Below are 20,370 nucleotides of genomic sequence, written 5' to 3' on the forward strand. Positions count from 1 at the left end.
TTATACCCACAATGCCTTGTTCCCACTGTTGATAAACGAGTTTGGTGTATATTAAATGTAACATTTCAAATATTTTTCTTTCCTGGTAGAAACTTCCACAACAGAGATGACTACTCCAACAAAAGGTCAGATTATTATGTGCTGGTTTGTGTGGTGTCAATTCTGTCAACATGTTGTTGAAGCCCAAAATACTTTTATACCCACAATGCCTTGTTCCCACTGTTGATAAACAGTCTAAGCTGATAAAACATGAAAAATCCACCAGTCCACTTGATTTACCTTGATGATTTTGACACACAAAGAGTTAAATACAACATATAATTCATATTCAATGATTAACATTCAAATGACAGATAGAACCAGTTAGATTAAAACACAGTCTGGGGGTCAGAACACAAGACCCATAGAGCTAAAAACGAGGCATTGCCAGACTGCTGTGGGGAATATAAATAGGTTATTATGAGCAAAAGATCGATGCTCTTCCCGAAGCTAGCTCGGGAGATAGCGGCTAAAAATATCACTAAAATCAGTGAAAACATTAGTGTAACACCCGGGACTTTAAGAATCTAGTAGTAATAAAGGCAAGTCAATTGTACATCATATACTCCTTTAATTTGTATCATATGGACAGGGAAAACAGTGACATAGCATCTCTGCCAACAAACAAACAAAACACAACATTAGTACATCCTAAAAAAGTCATTCCTTGAATATAAAATACATTATAAATCCTAAAACATCTCGTACCTTCCTTGCAGTAAGTTTGCAGGGAACTGGCGTCAACAAGTGCCTCCCGAGCCCGAACGCACCGGCCCAGCCCGCTACAATCACAACACAAATCACACGTTTATCAAACACACCACACATCGGACCATACCAACAGAAGCATGCTTAATCGCACTCTACTCACAGTTCTGTGTGCAACGGATCGGCTTCCCCGCACGCTGCCGAGTCCCGGCACTGTTTACAAACCCAGGAAGCTGCCATATTGACATGACGCTCCCCCTTTATTAGCGTCATGAACCTACTGGCTCCCGTAATACAGGGAGTAACCGCGCCCAGGCTGTTCAGCCAAAATGCCCGGACTACGTGCGTCTTTTTACCATTACATCCCCGAGGGTATGTTACACTCACCCCCCTTTACACAAATCATCGTCCCGATGATAAAAACACAAAACAAACACAAATAAAAATCTGAAGGGTTACCTACAGGGTCCATCCACAGCCTATTGGTCACTATATAGCTTACCGACTAAGGTAGAGATAATGTCCCTAAGAGCTATCAGACAAAGATGATTAGTATGAGCCACCACCTGAGCCTCAGCCCCTCCCCCTACCCCTCCCCTCCTCACCGCAGACCTTGGTAAGTTGAAGGGGTTGGAATTGATCCCAGCCGTTGTCCTGGTGGTACGCCGCAGCTGCTTTGGGGCCTGATCTGGCCCCTCCCCCTCAGACTGCTCCGACTCTGAAGACTCCTGCAGCACTGGTTCCGAAAGCTCTTCCCTACACTCTCTCTGCTCTGGTTCCTCCTCTATGGAAACCTCTTCTAGTAGCGGGGACTGAACTGGCTCCTCCCTCTCCAACTGCTCAGACTCTGGTGGCCCCTGCAGCTCTGGTTCCGACAGTTCCTCCTCCCACTCCTCAGGAACTGCTTGCAAGAGCAGGACCCGTTTTCTTCCATCTGGATCTCCTTCCTCCTCCAAGGGGGCATCTCCCGCTTCCCCCTGCTCTTCCAGCAAAGACTGCTCCGGGCCACAAGGCCGCAGCTCCATCCGGTGAATGTTCTTCGGTGGACAGGAACCATCGACTGGGACCACAGTATACACTGCCGCCGTTGGATCTGGCTGTGCCAAGATTTCGAATGGCATCGGCATCCACAGATCCTGAATCTTATGTCGGCCCTGGAAACTGTGATTTTTCCTATAGACCAACTGTCCAACTTTCAGGGCGCTCTGCTTGGATGGTGGGCCATGATACCTTCTCCGTGCTTCTGCAGCCTGTTTCATTTTTACTGTGGCACTTTGGTGGGCAGCCCTCAGTCGCACCTGATGCTCACGGACCCAGTCATCAATGTCCCCGCTGAACTCGTCCTCTCCCACCCCCAATAGAATGTCAATAGGCAGATTAGGGGATTGGCCAAACATGAGGAAGTATGGTGTGTATCCGGTGCTGGAGTGTTCGCTTGTGTTATAAGCGAACACCATCTCGGGCAGATGCTCTACCCACCTTCTTTTTTTTGGGGGGGAAAGTGTCCGCAACAGATCGTGTAGAGTCCTATTGAACCTCTCACACTGCCCGTTACCCTGTGGGTGGTAAGGCGTGGTGCGGCTCTGCCGGATTCCATAGACACTACACAAACTCTTTACTATCTCGGCTTCAAAACATCTCCCCTGATCGGAATGGATGCGTTGGGGGACTCCATACCTCTGAATCCATTCCTTAACCAGAGCCTTGGCAACCGTCCCTGCCTTTTGATCCCTGGTGGGCACCGCTACAGTGAACTTGGAGAAGACGTCTGTAAAGATAAGGACATTTTCACGACCATCACTGGATCGCTCCAATACTGTAAAGTCCATTGCTACCACTTCACATGGTTTGGACGCCAGCAAGCTCCCCCACTCCGTGACTACCCTAGGCAATGGGGCTTTTGCCACAATACAACGGGCACAGTGTTTACAATATTGTTCGATGTCTCCATACATTCCTGGCCAATAACATCTGCCCCTGGTCAACTGGAAAGTCCTTTCCACCCCCTGATGCCCATGGCCATCATGCATCCGGCTAAGGACCTCCCCCTGCAGACTGTGCGGAAGCAGCACCTGCCTAATACGGCCTCGTCTTGTGTCCAGTAGCTTGCGGTACAGTACACCCCCCTCACTCTCCAGCTTATCCCACTGCCGCACCAGTTCCAATGTCTTATGGTTTTCTCCTGCTCTTTCCGCCGGACCCGGTCTCCTCCCCTGAGTCCAGTACTTGAGGAATGCCTGGATGGCCGAATCTGCGTGTTGCTGAGCCTTTAAGAAGTCACAGGAGTATACCGGGAAGCTTGAAGACGCCCCTATCCCATTCAATGAAACGTGCTGGTTTTGATCGACTCCTACAGAGAGTGAGGTTTGGACCTCCTCATGTGACTGCAGGACCCCGGGACCCTCCATTGACCCTCTGTTCTGAGTATACTGTCTCGACAGCCCATCCGCATTCCCATTCTGCCGCCCAGGCCGATACTGCAGGTCAAAGTCAAACCTGGCCAGTTCAGACACCCATCTTTGTTCAATGGCCCCCAGTTTGGCAGTTCTCAGATGACTAAGGGGGTTATTGTCTGTGAAGACTGTGAACTTGTGACCAAGCAGATACTCATGGAACTTGTCAGTTACTGCCCACTTAAGCGCCAGCATCTCCAACTTCATCGCTACCATCCTCACTGTCCTGCGACAGGACCGCTCCGAGCCCTTGATGGCTTGCATCGATTTCTAGGAAAAATGGCTTGGTGAAGTCTGCATAAGCCAAGACTGGTGCCGAAATAAGCCGCTGCTTCAGAGCCTGGAACGCTGCCTGACACTCGGTACTCCACAGTAGCTTGAAAGGCGGAACACCCCCTCTGGATTTTTCTGTATTTGGGGAGCCAATAGCTGAAAGGGCATGTAAGGGGGCTGCCAGCCGTGAAAAACCCTCCACAAACCGCCTGTAGTATCCTGCAAAGCCCATGAATGACCTTAGTTCTTTAAAGTTCACGGGTTGCTGCCATTCTGCCACAGCACGAATCTTCCCCGGATCTGTCGCCACCCCTTGTGTTGAGATGACGTGACCCAAATAGGAGACTTCATGCTGGAAAAGCGAACATTTGCTCCACTTGACCTTGAGCCCATAGTCCCGGAACCGAGATAAGACCATCTGCAGGCGAATCAGGTGCTGGTCAAAAGAGGATGAGAATACAATTACGTCATCGAGGTACAACAGTAGTGATTGGAAGTGCTGGTCACTAAAGATTCGCTCCATAAGGCGGGGAGTAACCGCGCCCAGGCTGTTCAGCCAAAATGCCCGGACTACGTGCGTCTTTTTACCATTACATCCCCGAGGGTATGTTACATTAGTTTCAAAGTTTGACTTCTACACTATTAGCTTCCAACCCTTTGTCCTGTTAAAAACGAGGCAGTCCCAATATCGCAAAATCCTGTCGGAAACACTGACTTCTTTAATATGTTTTTGCCATTAATTGTTTGTATCTGTGTAGAAAATTCCGTGTACCTGAATGGTTATAAATAAATAAATCCAGAGGCTTCAGCTGCTGAAGGACAAAGTTAAAACGTCTAGTTCTTCAGTCCCTTGTGAACTAATTTGTTTTGTGCTCCTAATCAGATGTCAACACAAAAATACCTGTGTGTGATACCTGCAGTGCAGCTCAGACCTGTGTGAGCAATGGCACCGTCTGGAGGTGTGAAGGTCAGTCTGAGTTACCATGAAACATCCACCATTCCACATGATGTACCCTGATGATTTTGACACACAAAGAGTTTGGTGTATATTTCATTTACCATTTAAAATATCTTTCCTTCCTGGTAGAAACTTCCACAACAGAGATGACTACTTCACCAACAGGTCAGATTGTTATGAGCTGGTTTGTGTGGTGTAAAATCTGTCTACATGTGGTTGAAGCTCAAAATACTTGTATACCGACAATACCTTGTTTCCAATGTAGATAAACAGTCAGAGCTGATAAAACATGAAACATCCACCATTCCACATGATTCAAATTGATGATTTTGACACAAAAAGATAGTAACACTTTACAACAAGGGAACACTAACTGTTAGTTAATGCTTAATTGAGGCTTAATAAGCATTTCCTAATCATTACCTAACTGTCACTAAATGCCTGGTAAATGCTTAATAAACATAAACTAAGCATTAACTGTTATGCTTAGTTCATGCTTAACTAAGTATTAGTTAGCAAATCATTAACTAACCGTAAACAACTAAGCATTAACAGTTACTTAATGCTTAAAAGGCATTAACTATGCATTAACTAACCATAATTAGCATTAAAAAACATAAAAAACAACATATCCTAATTGTAAAGTGTTACCAAATAGAGTTTGGTGTATATTAAATGTAACATTTCAAATATTTTTCTTTCCTGGTAGAAACTTCCACAACAGAGATGACTACTTCAACAACAGGTCAGATTATTATGTTCTGGTTTGTGTGGTGTAAAATCTGTCAACATGTTGTTGAAGCCCAAAATACTTTTATACCCACAATGCCTTGTTCCCACTGTTGATAAACAGTCTAAGCTGATAAAACATGAAAAATCCACCAGTCCACTTGATTTACCTTGATGATTTTGACACACAAAGAGTTAAATACAACATATAATTCATATTCAATGATTAACATTCAAATGACAGATAGAACCAGTTAGATTAAAACACAGTCTGGGGGTCAGAACACAAGACCCATAGAGCTAAAAACGAGGCATTGCCGGACTGCTGTGGGGAATATAAATAGGTTATTATGAGCAAAAGATCGATGCTCTTCCCGAAGCTAGCTAGGGAGATAGCGGCTAAAAATATCACTAAAATCAGTGAAAACATTAGTTTCAAAGTTTGACTTCTACACTATTAGCTTCCAACCCTTTGTCCTGTTAAAAACGAGGCAGTCCCAATATCGCAAAATCCTGTCGGAAACACTGACTTCTTTAATATGTTTTTGCCATTAATTGTTTGTATCTGTGTAGAAAATTCCGTGTACCTGAATGGTTATAAATAAATAAATCCAGAGGCTTCAGCTGCTGAAGGACAAAGTTAAAACGTCTAGTTCTTCAGTCCCTTGTGAACTAATTTGTTTTGTGCTCCTAATCAGATGTCAACACAAAAATACCTGTGTGTGATACCTGCAGTGCAGCTCAGACCTGTGTGAGCAATGGCACCGTCTGGAGGTGTGAAGGTCAGTCTGAGTTACCATGAAACATCCACCATTCCACATGATGTACCCTGATGATTTTGACACACAAAGAGTTTGGTGTATATTTCATTTACCATTTAAAATATCTTTCCTTCCTGGTAGAAACTTCCACAACAGAGATGACTACTTCACCAACAGGTCAGATTATTATGTGCTGGTTTGTGTGGTGTAAAATCTGTCAACATGTTGTTGAAGACCAAAATATTTCTATACCCACAATGCCTTGTTCCCACTGTTGATAAACGAGTTTGGTGTATATTAAATGTAACATTTCAAATATTTTTCTTTCCTGGTAGAAACTTCCACAACAGAGATGACTACTTCAACAACAGGTCAGATTATTATGTGCTGGTTTGTGTGGTGTAAAATCTGTCAACATGTTGTTGAAGCCCAAAATACTTTTATACCCACAATGCCTTGTTCCCACTGTTGATAAACAGTCTAAGCTGATAAAACATGAAAAATCCACCAGTCCACTTGATTTACCTTGATGATTTTGACACACAAAGAGTTAAATACAACATATAATTCATATTCAATGATTAACATTCAAATGACAGATAGAACCAGTTAGATTAAAACACAGTCTGGGGGTCAGAACACAAGACCCATAGAGCTAAAAACGAGGCATTGCCAGACTGCTGTGGGGAATATAAATAGGTTATTATGAGCAAAAGATCGATGCTCTTCCCGAAGCTAGCTCGGGAGATAGCGGCTAAAAATATCACTAAAATCAGTGAAAACATTAGTTTCAAAGTTTGACTTCTACACTATTAGCTTCCAACCCTTTGTGCTGTTAAAAACGAGGCAGTCCCAATATCGCAAAATCCTGTCGGAAACACTGACTTCTTTAATATGTTTTTGCCATTAATTGTTTGTATCTGTGTAGAAAATTCCGTGTACCTGAATGGTTATAAATAAATAAATCCAGAGGCTTCAGCTGCTGAAGGACAAAGTTAAAACGTCTAGTTCTTCAGTCCCTTGTGAACTAATTTGTTTTGTGCTCCTTATCAGATGTCAACACAAAAATACCTGTGTGTGATACCTGCAGTGCAGCTCAGACCTGTGTGAGCAATGGCACCGTCTGGAGGTGTGAAGGTCAGTCTGAGTTACCATGAAACATCCAACATTCCACATGATGTACCCTGATGATTTTGACACACAAAGAGTTTGGTGTATATTTCATTTACCATTTAAAATATCTTTCCTTCCTGGTAGAAACTTCCACAACAGAGATGACTACTTCACCAACAGGTCAGATTGTTATGAGCTGGTTTGTGTGGTGTAAAATCTGTCTACATGTTGTTGAAGCTCAAAATACTTGTATACCGACAATACCTTGTTTCCAATGTGGATAAACAGTCAGAGCTGATAAAACATGAAACATCCACCATTCCAAATGATTCAAATTGATGATTTTGACACAAAAAGATAGTAACACTTTACAACAAGGGAACACTAACTGTTAGTTAATGCTTAATTGAGGCTTAATAAGCATTTCCTAATCATTACCTAACTGTCACTAAATGCCTGGTAAATGCTTAATAAACATAAACTAAGCATTAACTGTTATGCTTAGTTCATGCTTAACTAAGTATTAGTTAGCAAATCATTAACTAACCGTAAACAACTAAGCATTAACAGTTACTTAATGCTTAAAAGGCATTAACTATGCATTAACTAACCATAATTAGCATTAAAAGACATAAAAAACAACATATCCTAATTGTAAAGTGTTACCAAATAGAGTTTGGTGTATATTAAATGTAACATTTCAAATATTTTTCTTTCCTGGTAGAAACTTCCACAACAGAGATGACTACTTCAACAACAGGTCAGATTATTATGTGCTGGTTTGTGTGGTGTAAAATCTGTCAACATGTTGTTGAAGCCCAAAATACTTTTATACCCACAATGCCTTGTTCCCACTGTTGATAAACAGTCTAAGCTGATAAAACATGAAAAATCCACCAGTTCACTTGATTTACCTTGATGATTTTGACACACAAAGAGTTAAATACAACATATAATTCATATTCAATGATTAACATTCAAATGACAGATAGAACCAGTTAGATTAAAACACAGTCTGGGGGTCAGAACACAAGACCCATAGAGCTAAAAACGAGGCATTGCCAGACTGCTGTGGGGAATATAAATAGGTTATTATGAGCAAAAGATCGATGCTCTTCCCGAAGCTAGCTCGGGAGATAGCGGCTAAAAATATCACTAAAATCAGTGAAAACATTAGTTTCAAAGTTTGACTTCTACACTATTAGCTTCCAACCCTTTGTCCTGTTAAAAACGAGGCAGTCCCAATATCGCAAAATCCTGTCGGAAACACTGACTTCTTTAATATGTTTTTGCCATTAATTGTTTGTATCTGTGTAGAAAATTCCGTGTACCTGAATGGTTATAAATAAATAAATCCAGAGGCTTCAGCTGCTGAAGGACAACGTTAAAACGTCTAGTTCTTCAGTCCCTTGTGAACTAATTTGTTTTGTGCTCCTAATCAGATGTCAACACAAAAATACCTGTGTGTGATACCTGCAGTGCAGCTCAGACCTGTGTGAGCAATGGCACCGTCTGCAGGTGTGAAGGTCAGTCTGAGTTACCATGAAACATCCACCATTCCACATGATGTACCCTGATGATTTTGACACACAAAGAGTTTGGTGTATATTTCATTTACCATTTAAAATATCTTTCCTTCCTGGTAGAAACTTCCACAACAGAGATGACTACTTCACCAACAGGTCAGATTGTTATGAGCTGGTTTGTGTGGTGTAAAATCTGTCTACATGTTGTTGAAGCTCAAAATACTTGTATACCGACAATACCTTGTTTCCAATGTAGATAAACAGTCAGAGCTGATAAAACATGAAACATCCACCATTCCACATGATTCAAATTGATGATTTTGACACAAAAAGATAGTAACACTTTACAACAAGGGAACACTAACTGTTAGTTAATGCTTAATCGAGGCTTAATAAGCATTTCCTAATCATTACCTAACTGTCACTAAATGCCTGGTAAATGCTTAATAAACATAAACTAAGCATTAACTGTTATGCTTAGTTCATGCTTAACTAAGTATTAGTTAGCAAATCATTAACTAACCGTAAACAACTAAGCATTAACAGTTACTTAATGCTTAAAAGGCATTAACTATGCATTAACTAACCATACTTAGCATTAAAAAACATAAAAAACAACATATCCTAATTGTAAAGTGTTACCAAATAGAGTTTGGTGTAGGGGAAGGTGGGGTGATTTGTGCATTTTGGAAGTTGCAAAACCCCTTGTTTCTAGAAAACCGTGGAAGATATTGGAAATGTGACCACATATTTAAGAAGAGCCATCCATTTGACTCATCCTGTAAAGAAGGGAGACACAAGGAATAAGATATAAGCACATTTAAGCTCAAAAAACTGTGTTTTGCCTTTCAAAGTAAAATTTCCATGATCAAGGTTTTTTGATTATTGTGTCTGAACAATTATAGACACGTTTGAAAACATTTGACACATGTTTTAGTGCTTTGGTATGCTACACTTTGAGTCTATATAGTTAGCACAATGTCAACCCTAAATTGCTGCATCATGCCTATTATCCAAAATTCTGGGGATGGGGTGATTTGTGCGCAAGGGCCTGGGTGAGTTATAAGTAAGTAAGTAAGTAAAATGTATTTATAAAAGCACATTTATGACAGTTTGCACTGTCCAAAGTGCTGTACATAGTGCATTCAGTAGGTAAACAATGAAGGTAAAATAACAATAACCAAAATAAAAGACGTAAAGCCCATACATCCACATAAACACAGATAGTAGTGCAGAGGTAAGTAAGTAGTGCAGAGGTTAATGGGGAGGAAACACCAGGGTGTACATATGGGTTTTGAGCCTTGATTTAAAGGCAGAAATGTAGGGGGAATCACATTTGTCAGGTGGCAGTTGGTTCCACAAGCACGGAGCAACTAGTGCAAAGTACATTTCTGAGAGTTGTGCCAGTGGCATGGCTGTATACGCTGGTCACCAAAAGAAAGTGATAGTCTACAGTAGCTCAGGAGAGAGTGACATCTCAATTCCACTTAACGACACCACTGATGAGAGTTCAGATGGCCAGAAAGATGATGATGGTGACTTTGTCATTGTGACACAATGACGCACAAATCACCCCACTACGTGGGGTGATTTGTGCGACAAGACAACTTTTTTTCCGAAAGCTATATTTCTTAAACAGTTTATTCCAGATCCAAAGTTTTTATTGCCAGGGATGCACAACATCCTGAAATATATGTACATATTTGAGTTGGAGACATAACTGTCAAGGCCTCACTTTAAAATCACTTTGAGTAAAAAGTTGCACAAATCACCCCACCTTCCCCTATATTAAATGTAACATTTCAAATATTTTTCTTTCCTGGTAGAAACTTCCACAACAGAGATGACTACTTCAACAACAGGTCAGATTGTTATGTGCTGGTTTGTGTGGTGTAAAATCTGTCAACATGTTGTTGAAGCCCAAACTACTTTTATACCCACAATGCCTTGTTCCCACTGTTGATAAACAGTCTAAGCTGATAAAACATGAAAAATCCACCATTCCACTTGATTTACCTTGATGATTTTGACACACAAAGAGTTAAATACAACATATAATTCATATTCAATAATTAACATTCAAATGACAGATAGAACCAGTTAGATTAAAACACAGTCTGGGGGTCAGAACACAAGACCCATAGAGCTAAAACCGAGGCATTGCCAGACTGCTGTGGGGAATATAAATAGGTTATTATGAGCAAAAGATCGATGCTCTTCCCGAAGCTAGCCCGGGAGCTAGCGGCTAAAAATATCACTAAAATCAGTGAAAACATTAGTTTCAAAGTTTGACTTCTACACTATTAGCTTCCAACCCTTTGTCCTGTTAAAAACGAGGCATTGCTAGACTGGTGTGGGAAATATAAATATGTTATTATGTGCAAAAGCTGGATGCTTGTCCCAAAGCTAATAGCTATACACCAGTCAGGCAAAAATACCAATAAAAACATTTATTTTAGTTTCACCATTTATTAAAAATGAGGAATTAATAGACTGCTGTGGTTAAGATAAATTAGTGGTTTCAACATTCAGCATGCTTTGCTACAGGCACACCGTGGACACATTACGTATGTTCAAAAACATGAAAAAAAGTGCGTTTTGCATAATATGGGAGCTTTAAATATAATGGATTCATTAAAAGAGGGCACAGACACTGTCTCACTTTACCCCACAGCATTTTTCTCACTTTACCCTACAATCTGAGAAAAAACTACCTCTCTTAGCAATTCAGGCTAATTTTCAGTTAGCATCATCACATGGTTTCATATGTTGGTACCTCATCAACATGTACAGTATGATCTGTAAGTTTTTCTACCTGAATTAATTTTCTTTGCCACAACAGTTGATAAAGTTGACAGCAAGAAAATTTACTTTTACATGCAAAACAAATATATTCGTAAAAAAAACATGCTTACAACAGCACAATGAAGTCATCTCCCTCATGGCCAAGGGGAAATGAGAGGGGCTTGAAAACATAATGCTCACATGACCATAAATGTGTTCCGTTGCTTAGATACGGGGGTCACTCACATTACCCGATGTCTCACATTACTTCGTTCTCCCCTACAGTAAGCACAGTGCAGTTGGTTTTCATCACATATGACCTGAGAAAGTATCAAAGCACTAATTTGATATCTTACAGAATGGTTGTATTTGTGTCCAACAAAAATGTACATACCAAACATTATAGGTATCTTCTTCCAGTGTGATAAGGAAATATACATTTAAGGAATTACTTTTTGTTGAGACTTTTTTTTTAAACCAAGTGAAAATGAAGCTGAAGTATTAACAGTTTAAAGGGATATTGAGGATGTTTTGAAGTGGTTGTATGGGATACTTCGGCATAGTAAGTGTGTTAACTTGTGAAAATGAGAGAGATGTTGCTGTAGCAGAAGTCAGCATTGTACTGTTGCAGAGGGGGCCAGACGAAAACGGTTTTCACCAAATATATGAATCCTTGCCTAAAACCTAAATATCGGTTCAATTGTTATGCTAAACTGAGATTGTTTCCACATCTTTATTTTTGCCAATCAGCTGCTCGACTCAGAGCTACTGCGGATTACTCAAGAGACAAGAAATCAAAAACGAATATCTGTCTGGCTGCAAACTCAAGCTGTGGGAAAAAATCTCAGTTTAGCTTGCAATTGAACAGAAATGTAGGTTTTAGGTTAGCATTTATTTATGTGGTGAAAAAACTTTTTTCTTCTGGCCCCCTCTGCAACAGTACAATGCTGACTACTGCTACAGTAACCTCCCCCCTAAACTCTTTATAATGACTGTGCTGATCACCATCTCCATAAGTTAACAGACTAACTACGCCTAAGTACTCCATTCAACCCTACTTCAAAGATGAACTATCCGTTAAGTACTGTCAAACTGATGAAATTGATAATCTTTGCTTTTTGCTGGTGAAATCAAAACCTGCTGTTGCAATGTCGGTTGAAAGAGATTTTGCTTTGACTTCAAACAGAAATTGGCTCATCAGTTTCTACAACCACACCTGCTCCAACACCAACAACACCACCAGGTTCTCCAGTGAGGCTGGTCGGCTCCACAGGCTGCTCTGGCAGAGTGGAAGTCTTCCATGACGGCCAGTGGGGGACAGTGTGTGACGACCTCTGGGGGCTGAGTGATGCTGAAGTGGTCTGTAGACAGATTGGCTGTGGCAGGGCTCTGTCAGCTCCAGGAGGTGCACGTTTTGGACAGGGAAGTGGACCAATCTGGCTAGATGATCTTCAGTGTTCAGGAACTGAGTCATCACTAACAGATTGTAGACATCGGGGACTAGGCACACACAACTGTGGACATGATGAAGACGCTGGTGTTATTTGTGAAGGTAAATGTCAATACATAGGGGAGAGTGGGGTGAAGTGAGCTAAAATGATTTATCAGTCAAATTGACACATTTCCCATTAATTCAGGATGTTTCCCATCAATGGAAATTATCAGAATGTATTCAGGACAAAGGGCAGTGAAAACAAGATTGTTTTAAAAAAAGTTTTCTTGTCTCTCACTTTACCCCAGCTTAGGGGTAAACTGAGACAGACCAGATAAATCAAGGGGATAAATTGATCCACTTACTTTTTCCACTCTGAAACTACAATAGCAACACATGTTGTAACAGTTAGAATCCTGACAGCTAGCTTGAAAACCAAATATTCCAGAACTAATGTCGGACTAGTAACAGAATCATGGGGTTCGGTCAATCAAGCATGTTTTTTTTCTTAGAAACTTGAAAGTAACTGTAATACAAATACAACATATAATTCATAATGTTTGAATTAACATTCAAATGACAGATTGAACCAGTTATATTAAAACACAGTCTGGGGGTCAGAACACAGGACCCTTAGAGCCAATTTAGTGTCTGGGGGTCAGAGCAAAGGCAATCAGAAACAGCTTGACAAACCATGCCATTGCTGACACCCCTTGAACCATTCAACCCCCACCTCCGGACCGCAGTGTTTCTATTCAAACTAGTCTCCTTGCTACCTTAAATATGATGGATTCATTAAAAGAGGGCACAGATACTGTCTCACTTTACCCCACAGCATTTGTCTCACTTTACCCTACAATCTGAGAAAAAACTACCTCTCGTAGCAATTCAGGCTAATCTTCGGTTAGCATCATCACATGGTTTCATATGTTGGTACCTCATCAACATGTACAGTATGATCTGTAAGTTTTTCTACCTGAATCAATTTTCTTTGGCACAACAGTTGATAAAGTTGACAGCAAGAAAATTTACTTTTACATGCAAAACAAATATTTTCGTAAAAAAAACATGCTTACAACAGCACAATGAAGTCATCTCCCTCATGGCCAAGGGGAAATGAGAGGGGCTTGAAAACATAATGCTCACATGACCATAAATGTGTTCCGTTGCTTAGATACAGGGGGTTTCTCACATTACCCGATGTCTCACATTACCTCGTTCTCCCCTACAGTAAGCACAGTGCAGTTGGTTTTCACGACATATGACCTGAGAAAGTATCAAAGCACTAATTTGATATCTTACAGAATGGTTGTATTTGTGTCCAACAAAAAGCTACATTTTCATCACAAGTAGCCTATCTTTACTCCGATTTGTACCAAACATAATAGGCATCTTCTTCCAGTGTGATAAGGAAATATACATTTAAGGCATTACTTTTTGTTGAGACCATTTTTTTAAACCAAGTGAAAATGAAGTTGAAGTATTAACAGTTTAAAGGGATATTGAGGATGTTTTGAAGTGGTTGTATGGGATACTTCGGCATAGTAAGTGTGTTAACTTGTGAAAATGAGAGAGATGTTGCTGTAGCAGAAGTCAGCATTGTACTGTTGCAGAGGGGGCCAGATGAAAACGTTTTTCACCAAACATATGAATCCTTGCCTAAAACCTAAATATCGGTTCAATTGTATGCTAAACTGAGATTGTTTCCACATCTTTATTTTTGCCAATCAGCTGCTCGACTCAGAGCTACTGCGGATTACTCAAGAGACAAGAAATCAAAAACGAATATCTGTCTGGCTGCAAACTCAAGCTGTGGGACAAAATCTCAGTTTGGCTTGCAATTGAACAGACATGTAGGTTTTAGGTTAGCATTTATTTATGTGGTGAAAAAACTTTTTTCTTCTGGCCCCCTCTGCAACAGTACAATGCTGACTACTGCTACAGTAACCTCCCCCCTAAACTCTTTATAATGACTGTGCTGATCACCATCTCCATAAGTTAACAGACTAACTACGCCTAAGTACTCCATTCAACCCTACTTCAAAGATGAACTATCCGTTAAGTACTGTCAAACTGATGGAATTGATAATCTTTCCTTTTTGCTGGTGAAATCAAAACCTGCTGTTGCAATGTCGGTTGAAAGAGATTTTGCTTTGACTTCAAACATAAATTGTCTCATCAGTTTCTACAACCACACCTGCTCCAACACCAACAACACCAACAGGTTCTCCAGTGAGGCTGGTCGGCTCCACAAGCTGCTCTGGCAGAGTGGAAGTCTTCCATGACGGCCAGTGGGGGACAGTGTGTGACGACGTCTGGGGGCTGAGTGATGCTGAAGTGGTCTGTAGACAGCTTGGCTGTGGCAGGGCTCTGTCAGCTCCACAACTTGCACATTTTGGACTGGGAAGTGGACCAATCTGGCTAGATGATGTTCAGTGTTCAGGAACTGAGTCATCACTAACAGACTGTAGACATCGGGGACTAGGCACACACAACTGTGGACATGAGGAAGACGCTGGTGTTATTTGTGAAGGTAAATGTCTATACATAGGGGAGAGTGGGGTGAAGTGAGCTAAAATTATTTATCAGTCAAATTGACACATTTCCAATTAATTCAGGATGTTTCCCATCAATGGAAATTATCAGAATGTATTCACGACGAAGGGCAGTGAAAAAATTATTGTTTTAAAAAAAGTTGTCTTGTGTTACACTCTACCCCAGCTTAGGCGTAAACTGAAACAGACCAGAGAAATCAAGGGGGTAAACTGATCCACATACTTTTTCCACTCTGAAACATGCTTACAACATCACCATGAGGTCCTCTCCCTCGTGGCCAAGGGGAAATTGGAGGGGCTTGAAAACATAATGCTCACATGACCAAAAATGTGTTCCGTTACCTAGATACAGTGGGAGTCTCACATTACCCGATGTCTCACATTAGCTCGTTCTCCCCTACAGTAAGCACAGTGCAGTTGGTTTTCATCACATATGACCTGAGAAAGTATCAGAGCACTAATTTGATATCTTACAGAATGGTTGTATTTGTGTCCAACGAAAGCTTCATTTTCATCACAAGTAGCCTATCTTTACCCTGATTTATACCAAACATAATAGGTATCTTCTTCCAGTGTGATAAGGAAATATACATTTAAGGCATTACTTTTTTCCAACACCACCAGGTTCTCCAGTGAGGCTGGTCGGCTCCAGCAGTAGCTGCTCTGGCAGAGTGGAAGTCTTCCATGACGGCCAGTGGGGGACAGTGTGTGACGACTTCTGGGAGCTGAGTGATGCTGAAGTGGTCTGTAGACAGGTTGGCTGTGGCAGGGCTCTGTCAGCTCCACAAGGCGCACGTCATGGACAGGGAAGTGGACCAATCTGGCTAGATGATGTTCAGTGTTCAGGAACTGAGTCATCACTAACAGACTGTAGACATCGGGGACTAGGCACACACAACTGTGGACATGAGGAAGACGCTGGTGCTATTTGTAAAGGTAAATGTCTATACATAGGGGAGAGTGGGGTGAAGTGAGCTAAAATGATTTATCAGTCAAATTGACACATTTCCCATTAATTCCGGATGTTTCCTAGAGTCTCACATTACCCGATGTCTCACATTACCTCGTTCTCCCCTACTGTAAGCACAGTGCAGTTGGTTTTCATCACATATGACCTAAGAAAGTATCAAAGCACTAATTTGATATCTTACAGAATGGTTGTATTTGTGTCCGACAAAAAGCTACATTTTCATCACAAGTAGCCTATCTTTACTCCGATTTGTACCAAACATAATAGGTATCTTCCTCAGTGTGATAAGGAAATATACATTTAAGGCATTACTTTTTGTTGAGACCATTTTTTTAAACCAAGTGAAAATGAAGCTGAAGTATTAACAGTTTAAAGGGATATTGAGGATGTTTTGAAGTGGTTGTATGGGATACTTCGGCATAGTAAGTGTGTTAACTTGTGAAAATGAGAGAGATGTTGCTGTAGCAGAAGTCAGCATTGTACTGTTGCAGAGGGGGCCAGACGAAAACGGTTTTCACCAAATATATGAATGCTTGTCTAAAACCTAAATATTGGTTCAATTGTATGCTAAACTGAGATTGTTTCCACATCTTTATTTTTGCCAATCAGCTGCTCGACTCAGAGCTACTGCGGATTACTCAAGAGACAAGAAATCAAAAACGAATATCTGTCTGGCTGCAAACTCAAGCTGTGGGAAAAAATCTCAGTTTAGCTTGCAATTGAACAGAAATGTAGGTTTTAGGTTAGCATTTATTTATGTGGTGAAAAAACTTTTTTCTTCTGGCCCCCTCTGCAACAGTACAATGCTGACTACTGCTACAGTAACCTCCCCCCTAAACTCTTTATAATGACTGTGCTGATCACCATCTCCATAAGTTAACAGACTAACTACGCCTAAGTACTCCATTCAACCCTACTTCAAAGATGAAGTATCCGTTAAGTACTGTCAAACTGATGGAATTGATAATCTTTGCTTTTTGCTGGTGAAATCAAAACCTGCTGTTGCAATGTCGGTTGAAAGAGATTTTGCTTTGACTTCAAACAGAAATTGGCTCATCAGTTTCTACAACCACACCTGCTCCAACACCAACAACACCACCAGGTTCTCCAGTGAGGCTGGTCGGCTCCACAAGCTGCTCTGGCAGAGTGGAAGTCTTCCATAACGGCCAGTGGGGGACAGTGTGTGACGACCTCTGGGGGCTGAGTGATGCTGAAGTGGTCTGTCGACAGATTGGCTGTGGCAGGGCTCTGTCAGCTCCACAACTTGCACGTCATGGACAGGGAAGTGGACCAATCTGGCTAGATGATGTTCAGTGTTCAGGAACTGAGTCATCACTAACAGACTGTAGACATCAGGGACTAGGCACACACAACTGTGGACATGAGGAAGACGCTGGTGTTATTTGTGAAGGTAAATGTCTATACATAGGGGAGAGTGGGGTGAAGTGAGCTAAAATGATTTATCAGTCAAATGTACACATTTCCCATTAATGCAGGATGTTTCCTAGCAATGGAAATTATCAGAATGTATTCAGGATGAAGGGCAGTGAAAATATGATTGTTTTAAAAAAGGTTTTCTTGCCTCTCACTTTACCCCAGTTTAGGGGTAAACTGAGACAGACCAGATAAATCAAGGGGGTAAATTGATCCACTTACTTTGTCCACTCAGAAACTACAATAACAACACATGTTGTAACAGTTAGAATCCTGACAGCTAGCTTGAAAACCAAATATTCCAGAACTAATGTCGGACTAGTAACAAAATCATGGGGTTCGGTCAATCAAGCATGTTTTTTTTCCTAAAAACTTGAAAGTTACTCTGATCAAATACAACGTATAATTCATAATGTTTTAATTAACATTAAAATGACAGATTGAACCAGTTAGATTAAAACACAGTCTGGGGGTCAGAACACAGGACCCTTAGAGCCAATTTAGTGTCTGGGGGTCAGAGCAAAGGCAATCAGAAACAGCTTGCCAAACCATGCCCTTGCTGACACCCCTTCAACCATTCAACCCCCACCTCTGGACCGCAGTGTTTCTATTCTAACTAGTCTCCTTGCTACCTTAAATATGATGGATTCATTAAAAGAGGGCACAGATACTGTCTCACTTTACCCCACAGCATTTGTCTCACTTTACCTTACAATCTGAGAAAAAACTACCTCTCGTAGCAATTCAGGCTAATCTTCAGTTAGCATCATCACATGGTTTCATATGTTGGTACTTCATCAACATGTATGATCTAAGTTTTTCTACCTGAATCAATTTTCTTTGGCACAACAGTTGATTAAGTTGACAGCAAGAAAATGTACTTTTACATGCAAAAATAATATTTTTGTGAAAAAAAACATGCTTACAACATCACCATAGCCAAGGGGAAATGGGAGGGGCTTGAAAACATAATGCTCACATGACCAAAAATGTGATTCATTACCTTGATACAGGGGGTGTCTCATATTACCCGATGTCTCACATTAGCTCGTTCTCCCCTACAGTAAGCACAGTGCAGTTGGTTTTCATCACATATGACCTGAGAAAGTATCAAGGCACTCATTTGATATCTTACAGAATGGTTGTATTTGTGTCCAACAAAAAGCTACATTTTCATCACAAGTAGCCTATCTTTACTCTGATTTGTACCAAACATGATAGGTATCTTCTTCCAGTGTGATAAGGAAATATACATTTAAGGCATTACTTTTTTCCAACACCAACAGGTTATCCAGTGAGGCTGGTCGGCTCCAGCAGTAGCTGCTCTGGCAGAGTGGAAGTCTTCCATGACGGCGAGTGGGGGACAGTGTGTGACGACCACTGGGACAGGAGTGATGCTGAAGTGGTCTGTCGACAGGTTGGCTGTGGCAGGGCTCTGTCAGCTCCACAAGGCGCACATTTTGGACAGGGAAGTGGACCAATCTGGCTAGATGATGTTCAGTGTTCAGGAACTGAGTCATCACTAACAGACTGTAGACATCGGGGACTAGGCACACACAACTGTGGACATGAGGAAGACGCTGGTGTTACTTGTGAAGGTAAATGTCTATACATAGGGGAGAGTGGGGTGAAGCGAGCTAAAATTATTTTTCAGTCAAATGTACACATTTCCCATTAATTCCGGATGTTTCCAAGTGATGGAAATTATCAGAATTTGTTCAGGATGAAGGGCAGTGAAAATATGATTGTTTTAAAAAAAGTTTTCTTTTGTCTCACTTTACCTCAGCTTAGGGGTAAACTGAGACAGAACAGAGAAATCAAGGGGGTAAACTTCCTAAATAGTAGGGTTTAAATAGCGGTTGGAGATTAAATCAAGATAATAGTCAGATTTTGGCTCTCCCAACCATTTTTGTGCATTTATTTCCGAGTTGTCTAAAAACAGTCCAATTTGAATTATCTCCAGAGCGTCTAGCTAGAGACCAGGCTTTATTTCTCTCAGAAAATAAGTCGGAAAGTTCATTTGTGAAGCAGGGGTTAACTATTTTTTACACACACACACACACACACACACACACACACACACACACACACACACACACACACACACACACACACACACACACAGGGGGTCTCACCTTTTATTTGTTTCTTGATCAACAAATAATTTGAACATAAACATAAAAATCACACGTGGGCCTCGATGGGAAGGTAAAGGGGTGAGCAGATGGATAGTTTAATTTTTCCTATTTTTTTTAGTTTTTTTCCCTCTTCTTTCCTTGTAAAAAAAAATTTAATTTAAATTGAAGCAGTTCGTTATTGCGTATAGATGTCAAGAGATATGCACAAATGCTTTCAATAAAAAAATATTTGAAACAAAAACTTCTTGTCTGTTTTCAGAACTGGGGTAGGGCCTCCTCCGATCAGCCTGCTGCTGCTGTCGGACCAATCAGCTGTGAGTATTTTCTGTTATTAAAACAAATCTGTTCTTCATTGAAACAAGCCCTGTGTTCCAAATCGCATACTCTTTCCTTTTCATCTCCAACATACTACATCTGACCATTAAAATAATCTAGTTAGGATGCAGTATGCTAAAAGTGGGACATACTTTTACTTGTTTATTTCATCATAACATGGC

The 20,370-nt window shown here is 40.9% G+C and overlaps 1 protein-coding gene across 1 annotated transcript; it reads left to right on the forward strand.

Annotated features, from left to right (window-relative positions):
- Nucleotides 1-14,822: 14,822 nt before the first annotated feature.
- Nucleotides 14,823-20,143, forward strand: LOC307257013 (scavenger receptor cysteine-rich domain-containing protein DMBT1-like; the record flags this gene model as incomplete). Its single annotated transcript, XM_080036127.1, has 6 exons — nucleotides 14,823-14,838; nucleotides 14,959-15,309; nucleotides 15,956-16,267; nucleotides 17,347-17,712; nucleotides 19,022-19,333; nucleotides 20,133-20,143. 6 exons carry the CDS (start codon nucleotides 14,823-14,825, stop codon nucleotides 20,141-20,143), a joined length of 1,368 nt encoding a protein of 455 aa, XP_079892253.1.
- Nucleotides 20,144-20,370: the final 227 nt, after the last annotated feature.

Source organism: Ammodytes marinus (genome assembly GCF_949987685.1).
Source record: "Ammodytes marinus genome assembly, chromosome: 10".
Classification (NCBI taxonomy): domain Eukaryota; kingdom Metazoa; phylum Chordata; class Actinopteri; order Uranoscopiformes; family Ammodytidae; genus Ammodytes; species Ammodytes marinus.